This window comes from Leptidea sinapis, chromosome 12 (genome assembly GCF_905404315.1).
Source record: "Leptidea sinapis chromosome 12, ilLepSina1.1, whole genome shotgun sequence".
Lineage (NCBI taxonomy): Eukaryota > Metazoa > Arthropoda > Insecta > Lepidoptera > Pieridae > Leptidea > Leptidea sinapis.
Genome location: NC_066276.1, coordinates 6582282 through 6608614, shown reverse-complemented (window position 1 = coordinate 6608614; position 26333 = coordinate 6582282). Strand labels below are relative to the sequence as shown.

General features: G+C 34.1%; 1 protein-coding gene across 1 annotated transcript in view; it reads right to left on the bottom strand.

The window, feature by feature from the left end:
• Window positions 1–7197: 7197 nt before the first annotated feature.
• The window catches only part of LOC126967191 (cytochrome b5-related protein-like), a 30460-nt gene continuing 11324 nt past the window's right edge, over window positions 7198–26333 (bottom strand). The window contains exons 2-6 of the mRNA XM_050811669.1: window positions 23264–23488; window positions 19890–20302; window positions 17974–18162; window positions 16971–17195; window positions 7198–8901 (exon numbers count right to left, since the gene is read on the bottom strand). Coding sequence (XP_050667626.1) covers window positions 8595–8901; window positions 16971–17195; window positions 17974–18162; window positions 19890–20302; window positions 23264–23479 — 1350 coding nt within the window. The 5' untranslated portion in view covers window positions 23480–23488 and the 3' untranslated portion in view covers window positions 7198–8594. The remainder of the gene's footprint in view (window positions 8902–16970; window positions 17196–17973; window positions 18163–19889; window positions 20303–23263; window positions 23489–26333) is intronic.

The window sequence follows — 26333 nt, the reverse complement described above, 5'->3', positions numbered from 1 at the left end:
TCGATTAATAATTTTAAGGGTGGATCTGCTATTTGAATAAATGGAAGTTGTCTCTGAGTTTGTAGATTAATTTCTATTTTGGTTTTTCTGATTTTTGAGTTTCCTGAAAATCCTGATTATCAGAAGGATGTTCATCATGGTGCTCTTCAACGTAAGCGGGAGTATGAGCACTATACGCTTGCTCGTACATTGGCTTATAATATAAAGGTTCTGAGTACGTCTGTTCGTAATAGTCATAGTCATATTCAGGGTATTCGTAATAATTGTAATAGTCAACGTCGTTTAAGTTTATTTCACGCGTCTTGAAATAATTAGATGGGGGTGGATTTCCATGTTGTCTCCAGTCACGTCCTATCATCGGTCTAGGCAATGGCTTAGTAACATAGTGGCTTACGCCACTCATGGGTGTAGGACCGTTATTATTAGGTGTGTGTCCTAACCTTTGCTGAGGAACTCTAAACACGTTGCTTTGCGGTCTGTAATTAGGTGGAGGTGCGCTGAAAATTTGTTGTGTACGCGTAGGGCCTCTGTTAGGCGGTATCACAGGAAAATTACAATTAAAAAGGGTGACCAACTCTAGTAAGATCTAGGTACTTACCAAATCATCTGCATTTCTCTGCTGTATCGATTTTCGGATACTCTACCTCGCCGCAACTCAAGTAGGTTCTAATAGCCCTTATCGGTGATCGATTCACTGACTCTATTATTTTAGACTATCCTACCGACTGCGCCAATTACGTTGGTTGCAGCCAGGAGATGCAAAAAAATGCAAATTTACTTCAACTTATTTATTACAAGAAAGTTAAAACTAATTACAATTAATTATCCTAATGTCTACTGATCGATGCTAGATCAAGTAATGAACACACTTATATTTCCCACGATCGGGTAAACGCCGTCATGATGTCACCTAAGTCACGTTTCTGCTGCGCTTGCGCCTCGTGCCTCGAGTGCCGTGTGCAACGTTTATGGGACTATGCTTATGCGGCGCTTCGCTAGTGTTAGCTATGCGTAACAGGTGTACGCGCTTCTTTTGAAGGTACCCATGTTGTATCGTCCCGGAAACACCGCAAAAGGAAGTTCATTCCACAGCTTTGTAGTACGTTGAAGAAAGCTCCTTGAAAACCGCACTGTGGAGGACCGCCACACATCCAGATGGTGGGGATGATACCCTAACTAGTGGCGTGTTGTGCGAAGGTGGAATTCGGCGGCAGGAATCAGGTTAAATAGCTCTTCGGAACACTCCCCGTGATAAATGCGGTAGAAGACACACAATGAAGCGACGTCTCTACGCAACGCCAAGTGATCCAGCCGTTCACAGAGCACTGGGTCCCCGACAATTCGAGCTGCTTAGTATGTGGAGTATTAGGCTATATCGGAATTCAGTAGCCAATATTAGTTCTCCCTGTTTGAACTCCGGGGACTAAAATAATAGCAACGTCAAATATTACTGTCGTTTCTATGCAGCGCGGTTTCCAAGGAACTAAACTTCATTCTCAACTTACTTCAATAGCACGGTTACTTATCTGCGTACTAAATGAACTTTGTGTTTCCTCTGGTATTGAAAGAGTAAAGTAATTACAACTTAACTTACCTTTAGACTTGCATATAAGCTACTAGTTCTAAAAGTTCTAGACAATTGGCTTAGATTATATTTTATACGTCTACATAAACTATGACAGTTGTGAAAACGTCAAAAAAAATTTAGAACTACCTTCTATTTCGAGCAATTCACGCACACTAACACAAAGTGTCATATAATTTGCGAGTGTAAGACGTAGCTTGACACTCACACTAAAGTAATATTCCTGGCCTATTTTTATTGGTTGTCTAAAAGAAGAGACTCTATCTAGACGTATAAATTATCTAAGGTCAATTGTATTAAATATTTGATCTGATCCTGCTATTTGTAAGAGATTACCAGTGGGATGCTCCGTTGCACAGGAAGCCGGCTAGATTATGGGTACAACAACGGCGCCTATTTCTGGTGTGAAGCAGTAATGTGTAAACATTACTGTGTTTCGATCTGAAGGGCGCCGTAGCTAGTGAAATTACTGGGCAAATGAGACTTAACATCTTATGTCTCAAGGTTACGAGCGGAATTGTAGTGCAACTCAGAATTTTTGGGGTTTTTCAAGAATCGTATCAATTACCATGAGCTGAACGTCCTGCTCGTCTCGCCCCTTATTTTCATAAAACAAAAATTGATGGAGAAAATGATTTCCCTGTCGCTAAGTGATTACCACCCATTCTCCTGCAATACCAGAGGAAACACATGAGCGTTATCGGACTTTTCGAAAATTGTAGGTCGTATTGTCTTGGAAACGTTACACAAGTTAACTCATTCCATAGTTTGATTGTACGAGGCAGAACTAAACTTGAAAACCGCATTGTAGAGGAGCGCCACACAACCATCCATCTGTGCTGTTCGGAACAGTCTAAGAATTCTAAAGGAATCGATTTTGAGAAAATAAATGCCTTTCATGCCTTTTAAGGTACAAGGATTTGGAATTTGGAATTGGAAAGCGATTTGGAATTACATCCATTTTCGTTGCACTTTGACTCTATGTCAACTTTTTTTTAATGAAAATAAGGGACGAGACGAGCAGGACGTTCAGCTGATAGTTATTGATACGCCTTACCAATTACAATGCAGTGCCGCTCAGGATTCTTAATAAAAAACCCAAAAATTCTGAGCGGCACTACAATTGCGCTCGTCGCCTAGAGACAAAAGATGGTAAGTCTCATTTATTCAGTAATTTCACTAGCTCTTCAGACCAAAACACAGTAATGTTTACACATAACTGCTTCACGGCAGAAATAGGCACCGATGTGGTACCCATTATCTAGCCGGCTTCCTGTGCAAAGGAGTCTTACTTACTTACTTAAAAATTAGTGATTATAAACTAATTAATATGTAAATCATCAATCATGCTTATAAACATTATAATATCTGCTAAACTAGAACCTTAAATTAGTGTTGAATTTAATTACAATTGCAATGTATTCTATAAATTATCTATAAATTATAAAGGCCCATATAAATTAAATAATACGATTCATTTGACACTTTTGTGAACAGAAGCTTGAAAAATGTCGTGATAAAATTAATCTGCCTCAGTAATTTGCATGGTTTGAGTTCGCACAAAGTTTTTACCAAATAAATCTGAAAAATAGAAGTGATTTATCTGATGGAAATGGGAAATCGTGGTTTCTATTGTTTATCTAAAAATATAACATTTACAGATTACAGACATATTTGATCAGCGGAGGGATTTTTTTTAATATAAAAGTTTTGAATATAATTAGTAGTGTTCCTTTTCTTTTCGTTTCTTTTATAGACTTTTACGAGTAATGTTCAAGAATTTTTGAGATATTTGTGTTGGTGAAAAATGGGGAAAAAATGACTTAACTATCACATCCTGTATAGCAATAGTATCTTGATAATCACCGAATGAGAAAAAAACTTCTCCGAGAACTAATTGCTAAACATCTCTGGCAGGCGTTATTTTTATTATTTGATTTTTATACAAATTATATATTATTATTATTATGTTAAAAATTCATTTATTTTTAACCGACTTCAAAAAGGAGGAGTTTGTCAATTTGATTGGTTTTTTTTAGGTATGTACATCGATTAAGCTGAGATTTATGAACCAATTTACGTGATTCTTCTTTAGTTCGATAATAATAATAATAACAGGTGTAATACCAAAATCTTTGAAATCTGCTCTCAAACTTTTATATGTTGACGAAAATACATATATTCCCTTACAAAAATCAATAATTATAGATACTTGCTCTATAGTCCGCCGTTTTATGAACCCAACTTGACAATCCAAGACGAAAATCAAACCAATCATCATTCATTAACACCCAACTCATCAACACCTCAACTTAATACGCAAAACACTTGAACCAAGTTACTTGACATATGCCCGTACTTAGGTTCATTACCGACCGAAAGTCGAGAACAAAAATCTGTTATAATAATAATAATAATATTGAAACACTTTTTACACATTTTTTTGCGATTTTATGGTGTCTTTGGGTGTCTTCCATAGAAACTTAATGATTTATATTATCTTGAAGATGACAGTAAAATACATTATTTTTTCTGTTGATTATGAAGCTTCTCATAAAAATACTAAGCATAGATAGACTAAGGTTTCCATAAAAGTATTATTAATACTTAGTAATTTATACAAACGGCATAAAAGGCATTTATTTTCTCAAAATTGATTCCTTTAGAATTCTTTTTGATATCATTTCTAATAACTATTAGATACTACTACCGCTTCGGAAACAAATGGCGCTCTGGCATTCTTTTCAATAAAAATATACAATATTGTACAATCATTTCTATCGATATGAAATAATCACAGTCTAGTCCCAGGCTGTCCAATCATTTAGATATTCAGCAGTGGAGTAATAGGATTTACCACAGAGCCATTTTTTAATAAAACATTTAAATTTATTTATAGATAATGCCTGAACAGTGGTTGGGACTTTATTATACAAGTGTATACATTTACCCTTAAAGCTATTATGTATCTTATGAAGCCTACTAGAATAAGTTACAAGCATGGAAATATAATATGGCAAACATAAAGTACAAACAAAATACATAAGTTATAAGAATATTTATAAATTTTTCAAATTTACAAATATTTTTTATTTGTACTATACTGTAGCTTGCGCCAAATAAGTTCTTAAAGTAATACCACAAAATTTAATTTGTCTGAAACACAGTGTTAAGTAATTCGAGATTCGTGTGAAACTGTTAAAAGGAAAGTGTTGTTGGCGATATATTTTCTTTAGAGCTGCAAATTAAAACAAAGTTTCAGTCGCATAAACATTCTCTCAAAGTTAATTCGGAGAGAGCAAATATATTAAAATATCTGAAACAAGATTTATTTAGGAAAGGGTTCTTTACATAGACTGACTCCGATTGGTAATTATTAATTCAGTGGGCATAATTAAGTAAATATTATATCAATTTAGATGTCATAATATTTATTATACCCACCCACATTCTACTGTATCAGAGGAATCACAGTATACCCTTTAAAACGACTTCAAAAAAAGAGGACGTTCTCAATTCGTCGGTATTTTATTTTTATGTTCATTATCTCAAAACTTTCGACTGGATGAACCGATTTTGATAATTCTTTTTTTATTTGAAAGCTGGTGCTTCCCGAGTGGTCCCATTGTAATTTCCAGATCTGGCAGTGGAATCCATGAGAAAACCATAAAAGTCTTAAATTTTCTATACATACGTATAGCAAAGTGGATGATAAATTTAGGAATAACTCAATATCGCGCCAACCGATTTCGATGATTCTTTTTTTATTGGAAAGCATATACTTCAACGATAGTTTGGTGAGAGTTTGGTTAGGTTCTGATTACGGAAACCATGACAAAGTAACGGAACACTGTCTGTAATCAAATTGCAAAGTACTTACGTTCATTGCTGCATTGAAAAATTTAGTATATTTACACATATTTAGACAAATTGTTAGTTAGTGTATTTCAAATTCACTAAAAATCATAAAATAAAAAATTCTTTAATCAAAAAACAATCGCCTTCAAAAACACTATTCCAAAACAATATATATATAATGTGCACTAAGAAGTATAAAAATAATTGCGTATATACAATCGAATTAATTAATCTTATTCTAGTTACCATTCTTGTATTTTTTGAAATACAGATACTAAAACTATGATTTATTGATATGTTATAATGATATGACTATTCATGAAATATAAATGATTATCATGTTTTTTTTTTAACAAAGTAGTATTGAGTTATTATTTCTTATGGTAAAAACTCTATTAATAAAATACTTTCATAATTTAAGTTTGATGGACGATAGTGACCTATTATACCCTAACCACAAATTCATTTTTTTTGTAAAATCAATAAGTCTAATGTTTCAGCATAAGACATATTAAACTCCGGATGCTAATTGAAAATAATTTTTAATAGTATAAGCATTTTACAGTAGATCCATTAAATAAATTAAAAAATATATTTAACGGCTAACTAATTCCAACGAATGGATGTTGCCATCATTAATATAAATTAGTTTTGTTTTGAGGTAATATCGTGGAAAGCCGCGGGGTGTGGTAACCCAGTTTTAATTTCGTGGACCCACTCCGACATCCTAAATGAACTTAAATTGGACTTTAGTATTCTGTAATTGGTGATCTCAGAGAACCCCCTTCATATTTACTGTTTTGGCTGTCAGTTTCAAAGTATCTAATGAAATTACTACAAATCCGTTGAACAGATATTCCATTCTTACTACTAAATATGATTCTGTTCAAATTTCCTTAAGTTTTGACTCTACCCTACGTCCGGTAGACTTTCAATATATCTTATAAGATCTTTAAAACTGTCTGGTTAGTGAGAAAATATCTTATAAAAGTATATCAGGAAGCATGTATAACATTCAGCTTTTATATACATTACAGAATATATATACATTACAGAAGTATTTTACAATGGACGATGTAATCTCTAATATTATCCCAAAGTAAAAATAAGAACTGAACCTAACCTTAACACTTCTAATACTCTGTGTCATTGTAGATGTCATCTGTCAAACTTAACTATAATATATGCTGATGTCATTTGCTCTCTCCTGTACAGCTTTCAGTCTTGTATGAATTGCTAACGTGTTTTATCTTGATGAATCCTCGTTCATGTAAGTTTATTCCTTAGATAATTTATACGTCTAGATACAGTTGATCTCTTGCTGTTACCGATAAAAACAGGCCAGGAATATTAGTTTAGTGTGCGTGACAAGCTACGTCTTACACTCGCGATTTGTATGACACTTTGTTTTAGTGTGCGTGCATTGCTCAAAATAGAGGTTAGTTTATAGTCCTATCCTAGATTTTCTTTCATAATCCATCACCTTATACTTTATCAAATTAGACATTATTTTTTTAAATACTTTCTACGTACCTACTTGTTACTTATATGTATTTATTGTTGGGGATTCTTTCTTAACGAGCGTACGAGTCACCTGGTGTTAAGTGATCACCTCTGGCCAACATTCTCTTGTATTGTATTATTATTGTATTCTCTATCTATTTTTGAACACAGAAAAAAATTTCAGCTTTCATAAATAACAAAGGTTAAGGTACATTCAACACATCTTAGAGACAAATAAATAAGTGAAGCAATTATTATAAAAAATAATTTAATTTCCATTCTCATCAAAACACCTTCCGCCCGAAAAAATAAATTTAATCACCTTAAATGACAACTTTATTTGACTTAATAAATATTAAATCATTGCTAGAAAGCCTTAAAAGTAAGTCCTTTACAAGTTCTGCTTTCCAAATTGTTAGATTATCTCAATAACGTTCTATACATATGGACATATCATTCGCAGTCAAAAGACAATGCAAGCACACCTTTCTCCTTAGTTTTGTGTCAACTGTCACTTTGACTGTTGACACAAAATGTCAACTGTCACTTTCCGAATCGAACTCAAGCCAAATAGATGTCTTACATTGCTGCTTATTGACCAACAATATCTTAAGCAATTTGAGTAAATGCGGCAATGTATAGATGTAGCAGTCGAAGTTAACCATGGAATAATTTGTGGCATGTTCCATATTTCGTCTTTGTGTTTATCCAACGTGCATTGTCTATATGTAATGAATGTCATCGGATTATCTATTATGTAGCTATTTTAAAAAGATCGGTTTAATTTTAATTAACGTACCTTTAAATTTATCTTTCCATTTTTTAAACATAATGTGTGTATGCTTGATCTGATAACTATTAAATTTGGTTATGCAAAATTATCACAGATTGGTTGATTCAACTTTTATCACATATTTTCCGTCAACACTTATCAAGCTCAGAATGCTAAAGAAAGATATTTGGAAAATTCAAATTTAACAAAAGCATTTAACTATTTATTTGATAATTATTTACATAAAATACTTTGAATAAAAATATTAAGGCATAAAATGACAAGCCTAACATTTTTTTTACATTTAAAATTAATAGTTATGGATTTTATAATTAATTATTTTCTACAACTTAAAGGTAACCTAAAACCCTGCTGATTTAAAGCCCATTGCTCATATATATTATATATTATTTACATATCTTATATTAATCATTGGTTTCCACTGTGCTCCAACTAGATACCGCACTACTTAAGATCAATAGCTTTTTTATTACGGCAACTATTAGATGATTGTGCGCGTGGCATCAAGAAACTCAATGGCATCTTTCAAATTTTGTAACATACGCTTCGTGTTATTTTACATTGAAATTAATAAAATACAAAATACTTACTGATGATAATATGTGATCCCAGTGTCTTTCTTATTTATTGTAGCATTATTTTTACGAAGATTTACTACGTAACCCGTCATATTAGTTTCAATTATTTGCAAAGTTTAACAGAACATGTGGCACGTCAACGTCACACATTGTTCGGGACTGGCTCGAGTACGCCCATTTGAGCGTAGTATTAGCTGCCGCAATTTGCGAATACGCCTGCGGTATCTAGTTAGAGCTTAGCGGAGACCATTCCATAATCTAAGTTACATATAATATTTCATTTTCTTTTGTCAAACTTAGAATTCGTAATCGTAAAATTGTTTCGCCGTTTGCGAATCAATTGTTTGCTGTGGTTTAATATTGCTTCATAGAAGTTGGTCATTCGTAGTTCCATTTCAAACTTTTCGCAGTGTTCTATAAGTGTTGGGTAAAGGTATTTCAACTCCGCATGATCCAGGGTCGGAAAGAGATGGTGTAGCGCGTGATCTCCAAATCCAGTAATAGATCTCACATGGTTTCCTGCGAACTCTATTCTCTCAACAATCGTATCAAGCTGGTGAATCCCCCAGTCTAGGTATTTCTGCCTGAAATTGTAATAATATTATTGGTTTTTATTTATTTCATCATCATCATCAGCTGGAAGGTGTGCACTGCTGGACAAAGCCCTCCCCAATGATCTCCACGAGGATCGTGATGAGAAAGCTCATAGTCCACTTGGCAAGTGAGCTTGAAGTGTGCACGGCACATAATTTGACGGACAGATTACCAGTGGGGCAGAAAATTCCTCGAATGGCGACCACATACCGAAAGGCGCAGTGTTGGTAGGCCCCCTACAAGATGGACCGACGATCTGGTCAAGATCGCCGGAATACGTTAGATGAGGCCCGGCAAGACCAATCATCGCGGAGATCTTAATTTATTAAATATATAAATAATATATTAACATACATATTACAGCGTAATATTTAGTTTAATATTATTTTCATCATCATTATTATAATTTCAGCAGGAAGACGTCCACTACTGACAAAGGTCTCACCCAAAGATATCCACCAATTTTACATAATATAATTTCAGAACACCTTGTAAGTAATCTCATAGCCGCTAGCGTAGGAACTAAATTTTGTATCCCAACTATAGAATTTGTTTTGTTTGAAAATTATAATTACTTAAATTAACTTTTAGATTTATTTTTTATAGTTAAGGTTAAGTATGTAATCTGTGTGTTCATTTAATTTCGCTTTTGTAGAGCCCCGCTGTATAAATGATAAAAGTGAATAAAAACACTTTTATTTTCATAAATCTCAGAAATAATTTCTACTGAGGCTTGCCAGGAAGTAGTATCAAGACCGTGATTTATGGTAGTATATTAAATTAATATATATAAATCCAGTGTCCTGATGTTTGTTTCCAGTAAACTCTAATATACGGATTTTAATGGGGATTACTTCATGGAGTGCAGTTTAGTCCAACTTGAGAGATAGGACAGTTTTCATTTCGGTTTGGGACCGATCATTATTTTTATTTCCAGTATTTGCTTTGTATGGACATATTTTCTATGAGAGAAACTGACTGAATTGACGCACGGTTTGACAGTTCTGCTGTGATGTTTCATTAGAACAACAGGGTGCATATTTTACGAAATAATTCTTGATGTTATGAAATATTATTGACAAATTCATATAGTATTCTATTTATTACTAGCTGACCCAGCAAACGTTGTATTGCCATCATAGTTAACAGCTGTGTTAATCCACTAAGTATAGGCAGCTAGAATAAAGTTCGTTTTTTACCTCGTGACAAACAAAGATTCTAATTAGTTATTCATTTTTAACTATTCTTTTCTGAACGACGGGGGCACATCAAAGGAAAATCAAAATCGTTTTTTTTTAATAAAATCCGAGCATTTTCATATTTATTCACCTTTAAAAACCTTCTCTGAACTTCCACAATTAATTTAAGACTAAAATTAGCCAAATCGGTCCAGCCGTTCTAGAGTTAAACGAGACTAACGAACAGCAATTCATTTTTATATATATAGATGAACAGAACAACGTCTCTCGGGTTAGCTAGTTATAGATTTTGGCTATGATCAGCTATCACACTCCATTATCCCATTATCACATCCTGCTTGTGATTGCGGATGGATGGCAGACGATTTTAACAGAGTGCTTGCGTTTTTGTGAGAGGAATGGATGAACGGCAGATGGATGTTAATTAATTGTTAGTTATTTACAGTAAACTTTGTATTTATTAACTATTATTTGTGTAATATGTTTAGTTTGTAATTAATTCTTACTTTAATATTGTAATTGGCTTACGCCGTTTTATTAAAGTATAAATAAATAAATTATAAGTGTAATATTAACGCCGATCACCATCGGTGAGACTCTGGCGTACAATTAATAACGATTTTTCCGATTTCGACTTTTTCCTTATTTTTGCTGTGAAGCCTTGTTACTCGTCATGGTTTTAGGTCAATGAGAAAAACTGTTTACCTGTTTTTTAAATGAAAACAAGGGGCGAGACGAGAAGGACGTTAAGCCGATGGTAATTGATACGCCCTGCCCATTACAATGTAGTGCCGCTCGTCCCCTTGAGACATAAGATGTCATGTCTCATTTACCCAGTAATTTCACTAGCTACGGCACCGTTCAGACCTTTGCACACAGTAATGCTTATACATTACTGATTCACGACAGAAATAGGCACCGTTGTGGTACCTATAATCTAGGTGGCATCCGGTGCAAAGGAGCCTCCCACTGGTAAAACTTAAAAAAAAAGTTTTATGAAGCCAATTCAATGAAGAAAGAATATATTTAAATGATAATTGTAATATTGAAAAAAGAATAAAAGCGTACCATCAGAGGCTATAGATTCGAAAATTAAATCTTTTGCAAAAGCATCCTTCTTTTATGCGGTCATGACTTTATTTTACGAGCTCGATTATTACTTTTCAAGTTTAGTTTTAAACTTTTTAGTCGTTTAAAAGTTTAGGAGCGAGGCGTGTTCATACATAGAATAATATCGGATAGATTTTATTCGAAACTATTCTATTAAAGAACTGAAATGTACCTACCATTAAGGATTCAGTACAAACTTAAACAGATTTTTTAATGAAGAATTGGTCGATATAATTTACGATGTCCTCGGAAAACAAGAGAGCTAGATAATAATAATATTGATACACTTTTCACACAAATTATCTTGCCCAAGTTAAGCATATATAGCCTGTGTTATGGGTTACAAGACAATGATATATTTAAAACAATATACTTACTTAAACATACATAAATTTATATAAACATACATAAATACATTTAAACATCCATGACTCGGAAACAAACATCCATATTCATCATATCAATGCTTGCACCTACCGGGATTCGAACCCGGGACCTCTAGCTTAGTAGGTAGGATCGCTAACCACTCGGCTATACAGGTCGTCAGCTAGAGTTAAGAAAAGAAAATAATCGAACAGCGCCTTAGGATATACATTTATACAAAATTATCAGCCATGTTTTCATTGAAAAGAAAAGGAAATATTTTATTTGATCTCACAGTTAAATACAACGAACGAAAAGAAATAAAATAAAATTTCCAAAAAATATATATAAAATAAAACTTAATTTAAAATGAAAGCAACAATAATTATTGTATGTGATCAAATACAGGCATCCCTCTTAGCATCGTGCTGGTTTTCAGTGGTAGCCTTACTTGGATGACATCCCGAATACAATATAATGCACAAATTATCTATCAATTACTAATTAAAATTAAATGACAAGAAAAAATATAATAACATTAAAAAATTCCGAGGAAAAAAGTAAAATAATAGCGCAAAACACAAAAACAGTATCACAAAAGACAACCGCTTTTGTTGAGTTTAAAGATAAAGTTTTAATTTATAATTTTAAATCTTATAGAAGATCTTACTGGTGGTGGTAAGTCATTCCAGCTCTTAGTTGCGGCAAGTCATGGATAGATAGAGTCATGTAATAATAACATTTTGACGGCCAATCAGCTGGGAGTTCAAAATGGCCGGAGCGCCATAGACAATATAAGTATTTTTGTGTCGGATATTCGATTAGCTTTCTCAAATGATGAGTCTGTTCTTGCGGCCTTTCTGGATATCAGCTCAGCTTATGATAATGTACTGCTTTCAGTACTGCATAAAAAAATACATGACCTTTACGTTCCCCAATCATTAATTACATTTATCATCAATATGTTTTCTGAGAGATGTATTAAATTAGAACTAAACAATGGTACTCAACTATCAGTGCTTGTATCGAGAGGCCTGACCCAGGGGTCGGTCCTAAGTCCATTGCTGTACAATGTATATATGATTTAGAAACTCGGTTTCAGATTCTTTAAAGCTATTGTGTGTATATATGTGTATGAATATATACATATTTATCTATACTAATATTATAAAGCTGCAGTGTTTGTTTGTTTGAACGCTCTAATCTCTGGTACTACTGGTCGGATTTGAATGATTCTTTCAGTGTTGGGTAGTCCATTTATCGAGGAAGGCTATAGGCTACGTTTCAAAATTAGGGATCCGTAATAAAATTGCTATTTTGTAACACAAGCTGTGAAATCGAAAACCTATTTTTGCGTGCGTTGCAAAAACTATTGACAATAGAACAAAATGATGTACAGGCTATAATATAGGCAATATTTTATTACTTATAAAACTATCGCATGAATTATACTTTATATGGCAAAACAACGTTTGCCGGGTCAGCTAGTTTATTTATAATCGCTTATTAAATGCTCACATAATACCTTTATTTATTTATTTATGGTGGATGATGCAGCTAATGTACTCAATAACTTTTGTATTAATTTACGTTTACTTTTTTGACTTACTCGTGTAAGACATTGACTATTTGACGTTTGAGTGTTTCTGTTGCATCATTTTACATTTTACATATTATATTGTAATTTAAAAATGATTTGTAAATCGATGTACTTAAATGTAAATCTTGATATAAAAGAGTGGCAATGAGTTACTTGCTACTTCTTCTCATTAGCTCAACCCTTTACGAAGTAGCGGTAGATTCGATAAGTTTTTTTTTTTACATTCATAAGTGTCATTTCCGTGACCTACGTGAATAAACTGATTTTGATTTTGAAAACATCCTTAAACTCAGATATATCTGTTTTGCAATAAACGGTATTTAAACAACAGAGAGGCAAAAAATCTCGTCATTGTAAGGGACATGAAGTAACAAAAGAAGGCTGGTGATTAAACAAACATGTCACAGTCGTGACACATTGAATACAAGCAGGATATTACACGCGAGTGGCCTTTATAGCACTTATAATAAAAGAAACATTAATACGATGCTCAAAACTATTAAACGAATTATCATAATTAATCAGTAATAGCTGGTATATGAAAGATATACATTTTTTTAATGAAAATAAGGGACGAGACGAGCAGGACGTTCAGCTGGTGGTAATTTATACGCCCTGCCCATTACAACGCAGTAATAGCATAGCAACTCAAGATTATTGAAAAACCCAAAAATCTTTCGTCACCTTGAGACATAAGTTGTCAAATCTCATTTGCCCAGTAAAAGCTTTTCAGACCGAAACACAGTAATGCTTACACATTACTGATTCACGACAGAAATAGGCGCCGTTATGGTAGCCATAATCTAGCCGGCATCCGGTGAAAGGGAGCCTCCCACGGAGTACATAATATATGTATTTTCACATATATTTTCTACTCTTGAACATTTAAGAGTTCCAAAAATTAACCTATAATTATTTTGATACAAGTAAAGGAAAGAAATCAAAGGCAAGATGACGGAAGCCGGATCTAGTGCGTCAACCACTACAGAAATAGTTCTATGACTACTCTGGACTGTATTTTCACGGGTACGGATTGGACGTAGTTCGAAAGGGCTCTTACGAGTGTTTTCGTCTGTATTTAGTTTAAAATCTAATATATAAAACTCTCATGTCGCGGTGTTTTTAGTTAAACTCCTACGAAACGGCTTGACCGACTCTCATGAAATTTTGAGTGCATATTGGGTAGGTCTGAGAATCCGACAACATCTATTTTTCATCCCCCTAAATGTTAAGGGTGGTCAACGCCAATTTTTTTTTATTTAAATTTAAATGTTTGATTATGAGTCAGAATTAAAAAATACACACAACTTCAAATTTTCACCCATCTACGATCGACAGTTACTTTTGTATCGCGATTTTAATATCGGCAATACAACGTTTGCTGGGTCAGCTAGCAGATTGATAAAAATACAATGTTTTGAGTAACGGAATATTTTATTGCCATATTAAAGCTTTTTAAAATTAATTGATGTGTATTGACATATGAGATGTGATAAACCGGTGGAATCTGCTAAATTTCTTGGCATTACTCTGGAATCTAAATTACAATGGGGCCCCCATATAGTAGGATTCGCGGGCAGATTTAGTTCTGCAGCATACGCGGTTAAAAAGATTTGACAATTAACTGACATAGATACGGCGCGACTAGTATGCTTTAGTTGTTTCTATAGTATAATGTCCTATGGTATATTGCTATGGGGCAACGCTGCCGATATTAATACAATATTTGTGCTGCATGTATATGCTTTTACAAGTGGATCCCAGAAAATGTTCAAACCAATGTATTACGTTATTCAAAAGAATCGTTAAAAAATGTTTGTGTGGTAAAGGTTATTATAACATAAATGAATTTCTTAATGATACCGCAGATTGGGAATGGAGCGACCTCCCTCGGGCTATTAAATAATAAGTTAATTGTACAATGTTACTTTGTAAACATATTGTTTTATGAAAAATAAAGCCCGCTCAGATTGTTGCGCCCGTTCTTCTCAGCCCTGAGGCATTCATTTTGGAATGGGTGGTAGTTTTTGGACTTTTAATAAGTGATGTCACATCCTATTTTTAATAAAAATATTTGAATTTGAATTCGAATCATAGAAGAACAATCCAAAATCTGATATGATTATCTTGTAAAGTTATTCTTTAAAAGGATTTAAATCATAGTTTCTCAACCTTATTTTGCTCACCGCCCACTTTGAGTATATGTTTTTTCTAGAGTATTTTCGTGTATTTTTTTGACTATATTTTTTAATCTACCCACGCCCCACCTGCGCCATCTCAATGTCCCCTAATTTTCACTGGGTCTTCTGCTGCCCCCCCGAAAGTTTCAAACGCCCACAAGGGGGCGTTATCGCCCACGTTGAGAACCTATGATTTAAATCATACACTTCTATTCAAGTTACATGATGTATACCTATATAGTAACAAGTCAGATCGCGAGAAGCGTCAACTATTGTTTTCTGGTATTATTTACCTAGATGATGGCATTGTGTATAAAGTTTTAACTCTGATATTTATATCAGACACGAAGCTCACATTTCAAGCTGTCTCACAGTTTGTTGTTAAGATCTTGTTTTGAAGCTCAACGTAAGTTGGTATCATGATGAAGGTATATTTATATTTATTTATTAAATTCCGCCAACAAGGTATACACTAATATAAACACAGTATAATACAAAAACAATAACATTCATATGGTAAGTGATGCCTCAATTATAGGCGAAAATGACATGTTATTTAATTAAATTAAGCCACAAAATAAAATATATTATGATATTATATATCTACGAATACAATCTTAATATAAATTTACACAAAATATTATCGAAAAATAACGATTGAGGTCATCCCTCCCTTGGAGGAACCGTTTTAATATATTTTTTAAATTTGTGTAAGTTGTGATGAAATATGTCGACTTCATCGTGATGACTATTATATTCCCTGGTAATTCTATTCAAGGGAGAGAAATAGCCTATATGACAGTAAGGGACGAGACGAGCAGGATGTTCAGCTGATGGCAATTGATACGCCCTACCCACAAAGCAGTGCTGGTCTGGTTTCTTGAAAAATCCAAAAAACTCTGAGAGGCACTACAACTACGCTTGTCACCTTAAGACATAAGATATTAAGTCTCGTTTGCCCAGTAATTTCACTAATTTCAATAATGCTTACACATAACTGCTTCACGGTAGAAATAGGCGCCTATTATTACAGAAAATTTTGCTATTTTTAGACTATTGGTAAGATAAACTATATATTACATATTATATCTTGGCCAAAGTAATAAATTATTTAAAATTATACCTGTTGAAAGTAGTTCAAAATTTATCCATGCATTTAAAAATTAATTAGGAAATTTTGTTCAGTGTTTAACATCAGAAATTTATCAATGAATCATAAATATGTTTAAATTGTATGTATGGAAGTTTTCGAATGAGAATTAATATTTAATTTTAAATTAATTCAATGACAAAATTAGGCAAGCCTGTCTGTAAGCTCTTTATACTCGTACGTTTATGAAATCTACATAAAAATTATCCTTCAAATGTTACAATACTCAAAAAGATTGATAAATTAAATAAATTATCATAACTAATTATTTCAGAAGGGGTAGAAAAGTCCTCGTAGGCCTCGTAGTAGGCCCCCATAAGATGGACCGACGATCTGGTCAAGATCGAGGGAATACATTGGACGAGGGCAGTGCAGGACCGATCGTCGTAGAAATCTTGGGGACCTTTGTCCAGCAGTGGACGTCTGGTGATAATGACTATGATATAATTATTCTTACCTGGGAGTATCACCTTCAAAAAAATTTTGAATTGAATGATGACCAGCAGTGAGCCCCAGTATCATAAAGAAGAAACTGCCAATAATGACAATGGCCAACCAAACAGCCAGGGTCCATGGTAGGAACAGACCACCAGCTAACCACATCCATATAGGAAGTGTAAAAGGGATAAGATTTGCAAACGAAGCTTTCTTATCATGGTGTTTTACAACGATCGTTATTAGTCTGCAAAAAAATATTACTAATTGAGGGACATCAAAATCACTTTATTCATGTAGGTCACGGAAATGACACTTATGAATGGCAAAAAGAAAATATTGAGCTAATGAGAAGAAGTGGCAAGAAACTCATTGCCACTCCTTTAAGTCAACATATAAATTTTCAGTTTTACAAATCATTTCAATAATTATAATATACATTTATTGAATTAGGCGTTACTTTGCGGAAATCCATAATTATACAAATGAAATTCCGCCAATATTTGTTTTTAAACAATTCGACACGTGTTTCGCCTCTACACGAGGCATCCTCAGGACGTGTTGTCTCGCCACAATCTGGCACGAGACTATAAACAATATACATTATTTTTTGACTTATGAACTCGTGTAAGGCATTTATTATTTGAAGTTTAAGTATTTTTCTTGCATCACTTTACATTTATTGTAATTGAAACGATTTGTTAAACGATGTTGTTGTCAAATGTTGGTACTTCTTCTCAGTCCATCTCAACCTTCTGTGGTGTAAGTATAAAAAGAAAATAATACTTTTGTCATTTCTTAGTCTTGCCCTTAGTCTACACGAATGAATTGATTTTGAATTGATTTGATCTACATATTAATAGCAATAGTGAAATAAATATTTTTTAAAGTAAATAATAAATAAGTGTATGTGTCTCTTTATTTGAAGCCTAGGTTGGAATGTGAAATGATCAAGAATATATAAAAATAATTCAAATTATTAGTACAAACGTATCTTAAACATTTAAAAACATAGAAATACTTACTCTTTCAATAAACATGCCAAAGAAGTGAGACAAAACACAATAGGATAATAAAAGGCAGCCATTTGGGCCCAGATTGGCTTAACCGGCGTTGGCAGGAACTGAAGGAATGGCTCTAACATACTTAACTCGATGTCTTGGGCTGTATTGGTATGCAGATGATGGGACATGGCGTGCGATATTCTCCAGTCGCTGAAAGATAATATTCATACTTAAACAATTTGTTATATTTTCAATTGATAACCCTCACTACTGGGATTAATTACACAAATTAAATTTGTAATCAAAATTTTTTAACGATGCGTGACTCGATCGCGACCTCTCGGGTTCTATCCAAGCCCTTTTGCACTGAGCCACCTGTTCGAGTGACGTATTGAGCATAAATCTTGATATGTCTTTTTCAACTCTCAACATAACTTTATGAACGATACTTTCGTTTCTTTACACTCGTTATAAAAAATTACTACATTCATTAGTAATAATCGAAATGTAACCTGTAGGTAAATCTAAAAAAAATCATAAAAAATGCATGACAGCCTTACTTTAAACGAAATTTGTTTAAATTACGCAGTATCTATTGTTTATGTTATCTAACAAAGCGTTAGCTTGTTTAACAACAAAAGCATTGACGTTCGTTTTTATAAACAAGCCGAAACACTTCAAAAGCAATAAATTTTATTGTAACACGAGCCCGTTGACTTTGGAGTCGGTAACGCGCGGCGGCTTAAGACGGGCATGGGCGCCACGCGCTTTGTGGCAGCTTAGCACCTCAGGAGATAATACTACTTAATTATTTATATGGTTTATTATTAATTGTAATAAAAAAACGGTTTTGCACTGATATCAAAAGGGGTAGACCTCTGACACCGAAACTAGATAAATCTGTATCTTTGGGGTCAGTGATTCCTCGACAAATGAATCAATACTTGAGATAATTATAATAAATAGAAATAAAATGTGTGTGTGTGTGTGTGTGGTTAATTCTTATTAAGTAAGTAACAGTAGACTTTCCGTTTCTGAATATGATAATTACATAAGATAGGCGGTTGTTTTATGTCCTCGAAATTGCATAGCGTGTAGATAAAAGTGTTCTCATGAATCTAAGTGGAGAGCGAATGCTGTTTAATCTTTTATTGTATCAAATAGGTATCGGAATAATGGGTCTCGAAATCTCGAGCGATTGCCAATTCCACGGTCATCTGGAGTGTAAAGCCGAATTGGCTTTGAAGAAGTGTTCTATAAATGACGCCAATTAATAGAGCACGGCAATACTTCAAGCCGACCGATATTCTAGCGCTTTTCAAAGCGAAGCTCCAGCCACATATGCTGTCATCATTGGTCTGGCGCGCCCCAGTATCAGCTCGATCCATTTGACCGTTTGCAACCCAGAGCAGCTCGAACTATCGGGGACCCAGTGCTCTGTAAACGGCTGGATCACTTGGCGTTGCATAGAGACGTCGTTTCGTTGTATGTATTCTACTGCTTTATCATGGGGAGTGTTTCGAAGAGCTGTTTCACCTTATTCCTGCCGTCGAATTCTATCTTCACACGACAAGCCACAAATTAGGATTTCATCCCAACCATCTAGATGTGTGGCGGTCCTCCACAGTGCGGTTTTCAAGGAGCTTTATTCCACGTACTACAAAGCTATGGAATGAGCTTCCTTGTGCGGTGTTTTCGGGACAGCTCGGCATCACTCCTGTGATTCCTCTGGTGTTGCGAGAGAATAGATAGTAGAGAGAAAAACATGGGCAAGACGAAGATCTTGTCTAATGTCCATGTCGCACCTACTCCCGTAACAGCTTGGAACTGTACACTTGAAACTTTTCACTAAAATTTTTAAAATTTTCACAAAGTAACACTTTACAATATTATATAGTTATATATTCTCTTAAAATAATAAAACATTGCTGACAAACCTATATGAAAATCCACTGATATTAAACAAATACATCCTCCAACTGTCGGTTCTGTGAAAATAATTGTGTGCGCAAATTGTGAGCGCACTGAGTAAATATCCCAGAGCTACAGTGGTAACTGCTCCTAATATTAAATTCTGTCTCCAAATCCAACAACACAAAGGGCTGCCGATCAACAAAGCAATCAACAGAGCATCAGTGACGTAATCACTCTTCTTTCGTGTGTCTTTTGGTATGTCCTTTAGTCTCCCAGCAATTTTCGCTTTCAAAGTCCTGTAGAATCCATCTTCTTTGAATGTAAAAGGCGAATTTCGCGGTAACTCCGCTTGACAAACAAAATATTTTGCGAGAATTGTCTCGGCAAGATCGCTTCTTATGTGATGAGTTTCAAAGGCTTCTGTGATGTCAGTACCCTGCAATTATGAAATACTTAAGTGAGTAAAAGTTCATTAGAATTATCGAGTTAAGTTTAAGTATTTAAGATCATAAACGGGAATTACTTGTGGTGGCTGGATGTTCTTCAAATACAGACTCGTCAAACTAATAAAAAAAAGCGGCCAAGTGCGAGTTGGACTCGCCCATGCAGGGTTCCGTAGCAGCAAGTAGCAATCAACTTAATATAAAAGTTAAGTTGTAACGATTAATGAGGTATTAAAGAAACTACTAACTATATCTCGTTCAAACCAATTTTCAGTGGAAGTTTGCATGGTAATGTACATCATATATTTTTTTTCAGTTTTATCACTATCTCGCGCAAACTATTCAGTATAAAAAAATGATATTAGAAACCTCAATATTATTTTTAAAGACCTAAACATAAATATCCCACACTTGTAGATTTCTTGAAGAAATTTTATTTAGTTTCATTTCTAAGTATGGGGAACCCCCAAATTTTTTTTTCTATATTTGTGAAAAAAATGTTAATGCAGTTCACAGAATACATCTACTTACCAAGTTTCAACAGTATAGTTCATATAGTTTCGGAAAAAAGTGGCTGTGACATACGAACGGACAGACAGAGACATGACGAATCCATAAGGGTTTCGTTTTTTGCCATTTGGCTACGCAACCCTAAAACAACACCTCTCTGGTGGCATCTCTAATTAAAACATAAATAAAAAAAGAGAATTATAGTTATTATTTAAACAATACAATTCCTACTTATTTTGTCTGTTGTACTTTGTATTACGAGTAGTAACATATTATAGATATATCACATTTAATTAAAGCAATTTAAACAACATATTATTTAAATTCTTGTTTCCTTGCATGTTTGACCGCGACCTTTTGACATCAACAACAATTTAATCCACGTGATAATTGTTTCACACATAGGGTATGTTCCGATATGCACTGCGACCACTGTACAGTATGGCGTCAATTTAGTATACTGTGAAGCCGTTCTTTTATAGCCAGTTATATTGGTTACTATTTTACCTGACGCAGCATTCAAATGAGTGTATTAAAGTTTTCTAGTACATTTAAAAAAAAACTGTTGTTGGAGTACTGTCACATTAAAAATATTTAAGGATTACACTGTAGGTATTGTTTATAATCTTTAGGCACTCCAGTGGTTTTGACTGATCACGTGATCAAAGTACTGCGAGTACCTTACCTCGAAAACGCCAGTGCTCACAGTAGAATATGGCAGCGATTTATGACGTCATATATTTCCCTAGGGTACTGCGGCAGTATACTGGCAGTCCATATCAGAACGAATTTTTCTACAGTGATAGCACTGTGCAGTGCTCGCAGTTCATATCGGAACATACCCATAATCAGTGACAGTCTGACTGTCATAAGTTCTGTTTTTTATGTCGTTACTAGCTGATGCCCGTGGCTTAAGAAGTAAGTTTGGAATTGAAGATTATCTCATGTCCTATTCCAGTTCCGGTTCCCGTTCTCGCTCCCGTTCCCAACATATTGTATGAATCTTATTTCGCGGAAGACTCCTATAGCAAACTAAACATACAATTAGTATAGTTATATCCCGCGGTAACCATGGATTTTTCCTGGATAAAATATAGCCTATGTCCTTTCCCAACCTCTAGTCTATCGCTGTACCAAATATCATCAAATTGGCTGAATAGCTCCGGCGTAAAAGAGTAACAAACAAACTTACATTCACATTTATAATATTAAATAGGCATGTTATCAAAACAAAACATATAATACTTATATATATATATATATTATTATATATATTCATTTATTAAAATCTCAGCAATAATTAAAAAAGAATTTTCCTCGAAATGACGACTTTCTTTAGACTTAATGCGGGTCGTTAATCTACCAGGCTACGAATAATTTCGTTTATTTTTTGTTTATATCAAAGATTTTACCAGTGGGACCTTTGCACAGGATGCCAGCTAGGTTATGGGTACCACAACGGCGACTATTTCTGCCGTGAAGCAGTAATGTGCAAGCAATATAATATTTCGGTCAGAAGGGCGCCGTAGCTAGTGAAATTACTTGGCAAATGAGACATAACATCTTATGTCTCAAGGTGACGAGCGCAATTATTGTAGTGCCGCTCAGAATTTTTGGGTTTTTCAAAAATCCTGAGTGGCACTGCATTGTAATGGACATGGCGTATCAATTACAATTTAGTGGCTGAGGCTTCGTTGTAAGTTGTATTAGGACACTTGTATGGGGAATGTCTCGTAACTTCCCACGAATGTTATTTACGCTCTGTTGCTATGGGATATTTAATCACTAGAGAATTCTTGTGACTTGAGGTTGGCTTGTAGTATAGGTAACAGACAGATTTGTAGCCCAAGGTTCAGATCTCGGCAAGACCAAGGCCAGTCTTCTTCTCGTATCAAATCCGGAATTCTGACTTTTAGCCAGGTTTGGGTAGTTCATAGTAATGCGAGATAATTGGCATTATTTTTTTTTATTTTATGTTTAAAAAGTGTGGGTCTACTCAAGTATGCAACTAAGAAGTTATACTAGTTTGGCCTAACGAAGCAAAAATCATTAAAATGATTTACTCCTCGTGCTATTCTACGTTTGTAGAAAGAACAATTTTGTAAAAATCTTGCTGTATGGGTTTGAACTCTACCTGTCCTAATAATTGACGAAAAAACCAAAAAAAAAACGAATGACGCAAACGTTAGAAAATTTTAGGAATCAACTTCAACCTGTTACTTTTGCGTTACAGTGATGCGCGTGCATCTTAAAATTTCACTCTCATCAATTTTTCATCACGCGCCTAAAGAAGTATAACTTCAAAAACATAAAACTAATAAAAACGAAACTTCAGAGGTGTTTCGATTTTTTTCATGCAAAGTGTAGGTACTTACTATTTCCTCATGAATTTTGCTATCTACTATTAACTAAAAGTAAGAGTATAGATAGTTTCTATAATTAACCTTAGTAAACTCAAGCCATTGAGTGCCTCCGGGATGAAAATCAATAAAATTCGTCAAATCATATAAGCTGTCGTGAACTCGCCAAAGGCCGTTTGCCCCATCTTGGACTTTCTTGCCCGCTAACCATTGTTGGGCAGTTTTTGGATCTTGGTCTCGTAAAAGTGGGTATTGAAGATCAGGGAAGCTTGTTTGTCGCCTGTCCAGGTTTGGCGCCATTGCAAGATGCTGTAAGATTAAGTAATTCTGTTACATAATGTTTTATTAAATACATAACATAATGGAACTGATAGTGATTGTTGTCTGTGCTAAAGATACTTATAATTAATATGTTATTTTTTCAAAGTGATAACCCTCACCCAGAGGTGAAATACCAGAGGATAAATTAAATTTGAAAACAAAATTTACGACCGATGCGGGAGTCAAACGCTTAGGGGAACTGCATTGAAATGGGCAGAGCGTATCAATTACCATCAGCTGAACATCCTCCTCGTCTCTTCATTTATTTAAAAAAAATACTAAAGAAGTATTTTCCATCATTCACTTTATGTTAATGTTTTGTAGAGGACAATGACACGTTTTTTTCCATCTAAATATAAGGTCTTATTAATTATTGTGAAGACAATGAGGAAAACGGCATTGTATAAGAGTTCACATATGTAATAATTGTTTATCAACCTTTTATATAGATATTATTTTTGATTTGACATTGATGTAACTTTTTTCTATATATAAACTATTCAAGTTTCGAAACGTATGTATTATACAGATTTTATAGTACCACGGGTCTTTACAAACGTTCATTTTATTAAATTCTTAAAGAAAACACAAGTTTGTGCGTTCACCGCTAACCCTCGATTCGAGATCACTTCTCTAACCACCATAGCCTGTATCGGCATTCTTGGCGTAGATATATCGATTGACGTTCAATTTTTTTTAAATATTCATTTAAAATAAAATGTAGTTATAGCTTACAATATAATAATACACACTTAAACTTTAGGAAGCTTATCTGTGTGTGAAGCCGCTTAAAATTAAATTAAGTTCCGTGGTCACTTGGAAAAGAAGGTCAAAATGGCCTCAAAAAAGCTTGGTGCACTCAGCAAGGTGAGACAGTTCTTCACTAGAAGCCACCGCCTGCAACTGCGGGTGCTCCCCAGTACCAGCTTCTTCCATTTGACCCCATACAATGAAGAGCGGCTCGAATCAACGACGATCAAGTCATCTCCGATCGGCTTGATACTTTGGCGTTGCGTATAGATGTGAGTTCTATCTGCACCTTCTACCGCATTTATCACGGTGAGTGCTCAGAGGAGCAGTATGTGTAGATACCAGCAGCCGAATTCCACCGCACTAAACGTCAAAATGCTAAATACTACCCGCATCTCGTTGACATCTGGTATTCTATAACCGCGCGTTTTGCAAGAAATTTCTAGCCTCGCACAGCCACTTTGTAGAATCAATAACCGGCTTCTGTTTTCCCGAACCGATACGACGTAGAACCTTCAAGAAAAGAGCTTCCTTATTTATTTATTTTTACTATTAATTATTTACAGTAAGAATCTTCAGCTTAAAACAAGAGATCCGCTTTTAACTTTGGGGATAACTATATATGCAGACAAACTGTCCAAACAGTTTTGCGGGACTATGTTGGTTTATTGTTTTATATTATTTTACGGGGCTGAGTTACTCCTTAAGGATAATGTCAAAGAATATAAAAAATATATTATTGTTTGCCCTACAGAAATAATTAACACTCTTAAATCAATCTGCTATCATAAATCAATAATTAGTTCTATAATTGATGTCATTACACCATAATATCCTGAAATAGTTTTTATTAGTTGTATCAGACATGGCATGTATTTTGACCTTCTGAAATAATATAGTAAAATTATACCAATATTAAGTCGGGAAGCACTTCAGAATGAGTATTAGTGTTACCTACCTAACCTTAGTTAAATTATAATTATTGAAAAAAAAATGTTAAGCCAAATAGCTCACATAATTTAATTCTTACAAATTGTATTATATGAAATAGTTTTGATTAACTAGGGAAAAATCCAATAACGGATGCAGGTGTAGGAATGCAGTTGGTATCTTTTGTGATTTATCTATGGCTTCTGATTGTGTTAAACATTCAACGCTGGTCAGGAAGATAAGTACACTCGTACTTTTTAATATCAATGATCTACCAAACCGAGAAAAACTTACACTTATATTATTAAAAGTAAAACAATCCAAGGTTTGTATGACGAAGTAAACAATGTTTATCTTATCGTGTAATCGTTTAACGCCAAGAATAATGATAATAAAAGCCTTTATTCTCTGACCACGCTCCATTCTAACTTATATACTACTTATAAAACATGTTTTTTTTAAATCTTTATGTAAAATTAACTAAAATATTTCAAATTTCAGCAACCACTTTGCTGTTGGTTTAGTGCCAATAATCTATGGTTAAATTACCATTAAAACAATAACACCAGACTGTCCTAGCCCTATTAATATTTTCCGTGTTGGGAAATACAAACCAGACAAAATGCGCCCTATCATAGTGTGTTTTAAAACAGAGGAAACCGCTAAATGCCTACTCCAACATAAAAACTAATAAAATAAAAATATTCTCGGATCAGACATACCAGCAGGCTCAATTTCAAAATCTGAAAGAGGAACTTCAGCGCCGTTCGCCGTTCTCAATAGAAAGGCGAAGAAAATTTTCGCATTAGATATATCAAGAATGTACCCAAAATCATTACTATCCATTCAAAAAATTCCATGAAATATACTACAAACTAGAAGATAATAACTCCACATATCAAGCTTTAACCAATCTCAATGAAATTTCCTCAACCAAAAAATCACTAAAATGCTTCTATGCAAATGCACGTAGTATCGTGAAACCAGGTAAAGTTGATGAACTACAGTGCGTTATTCACTCTTTCGCAGCAATCATACATATAATAGTATTGTCTGAAACGTGGATAAAAACCGAAGAAGAAGCTAAACGAATTCAATTACCTGGTTACACTCACTATTATCAGTACAGACAGAATGCTTATGGTGTTAGTGT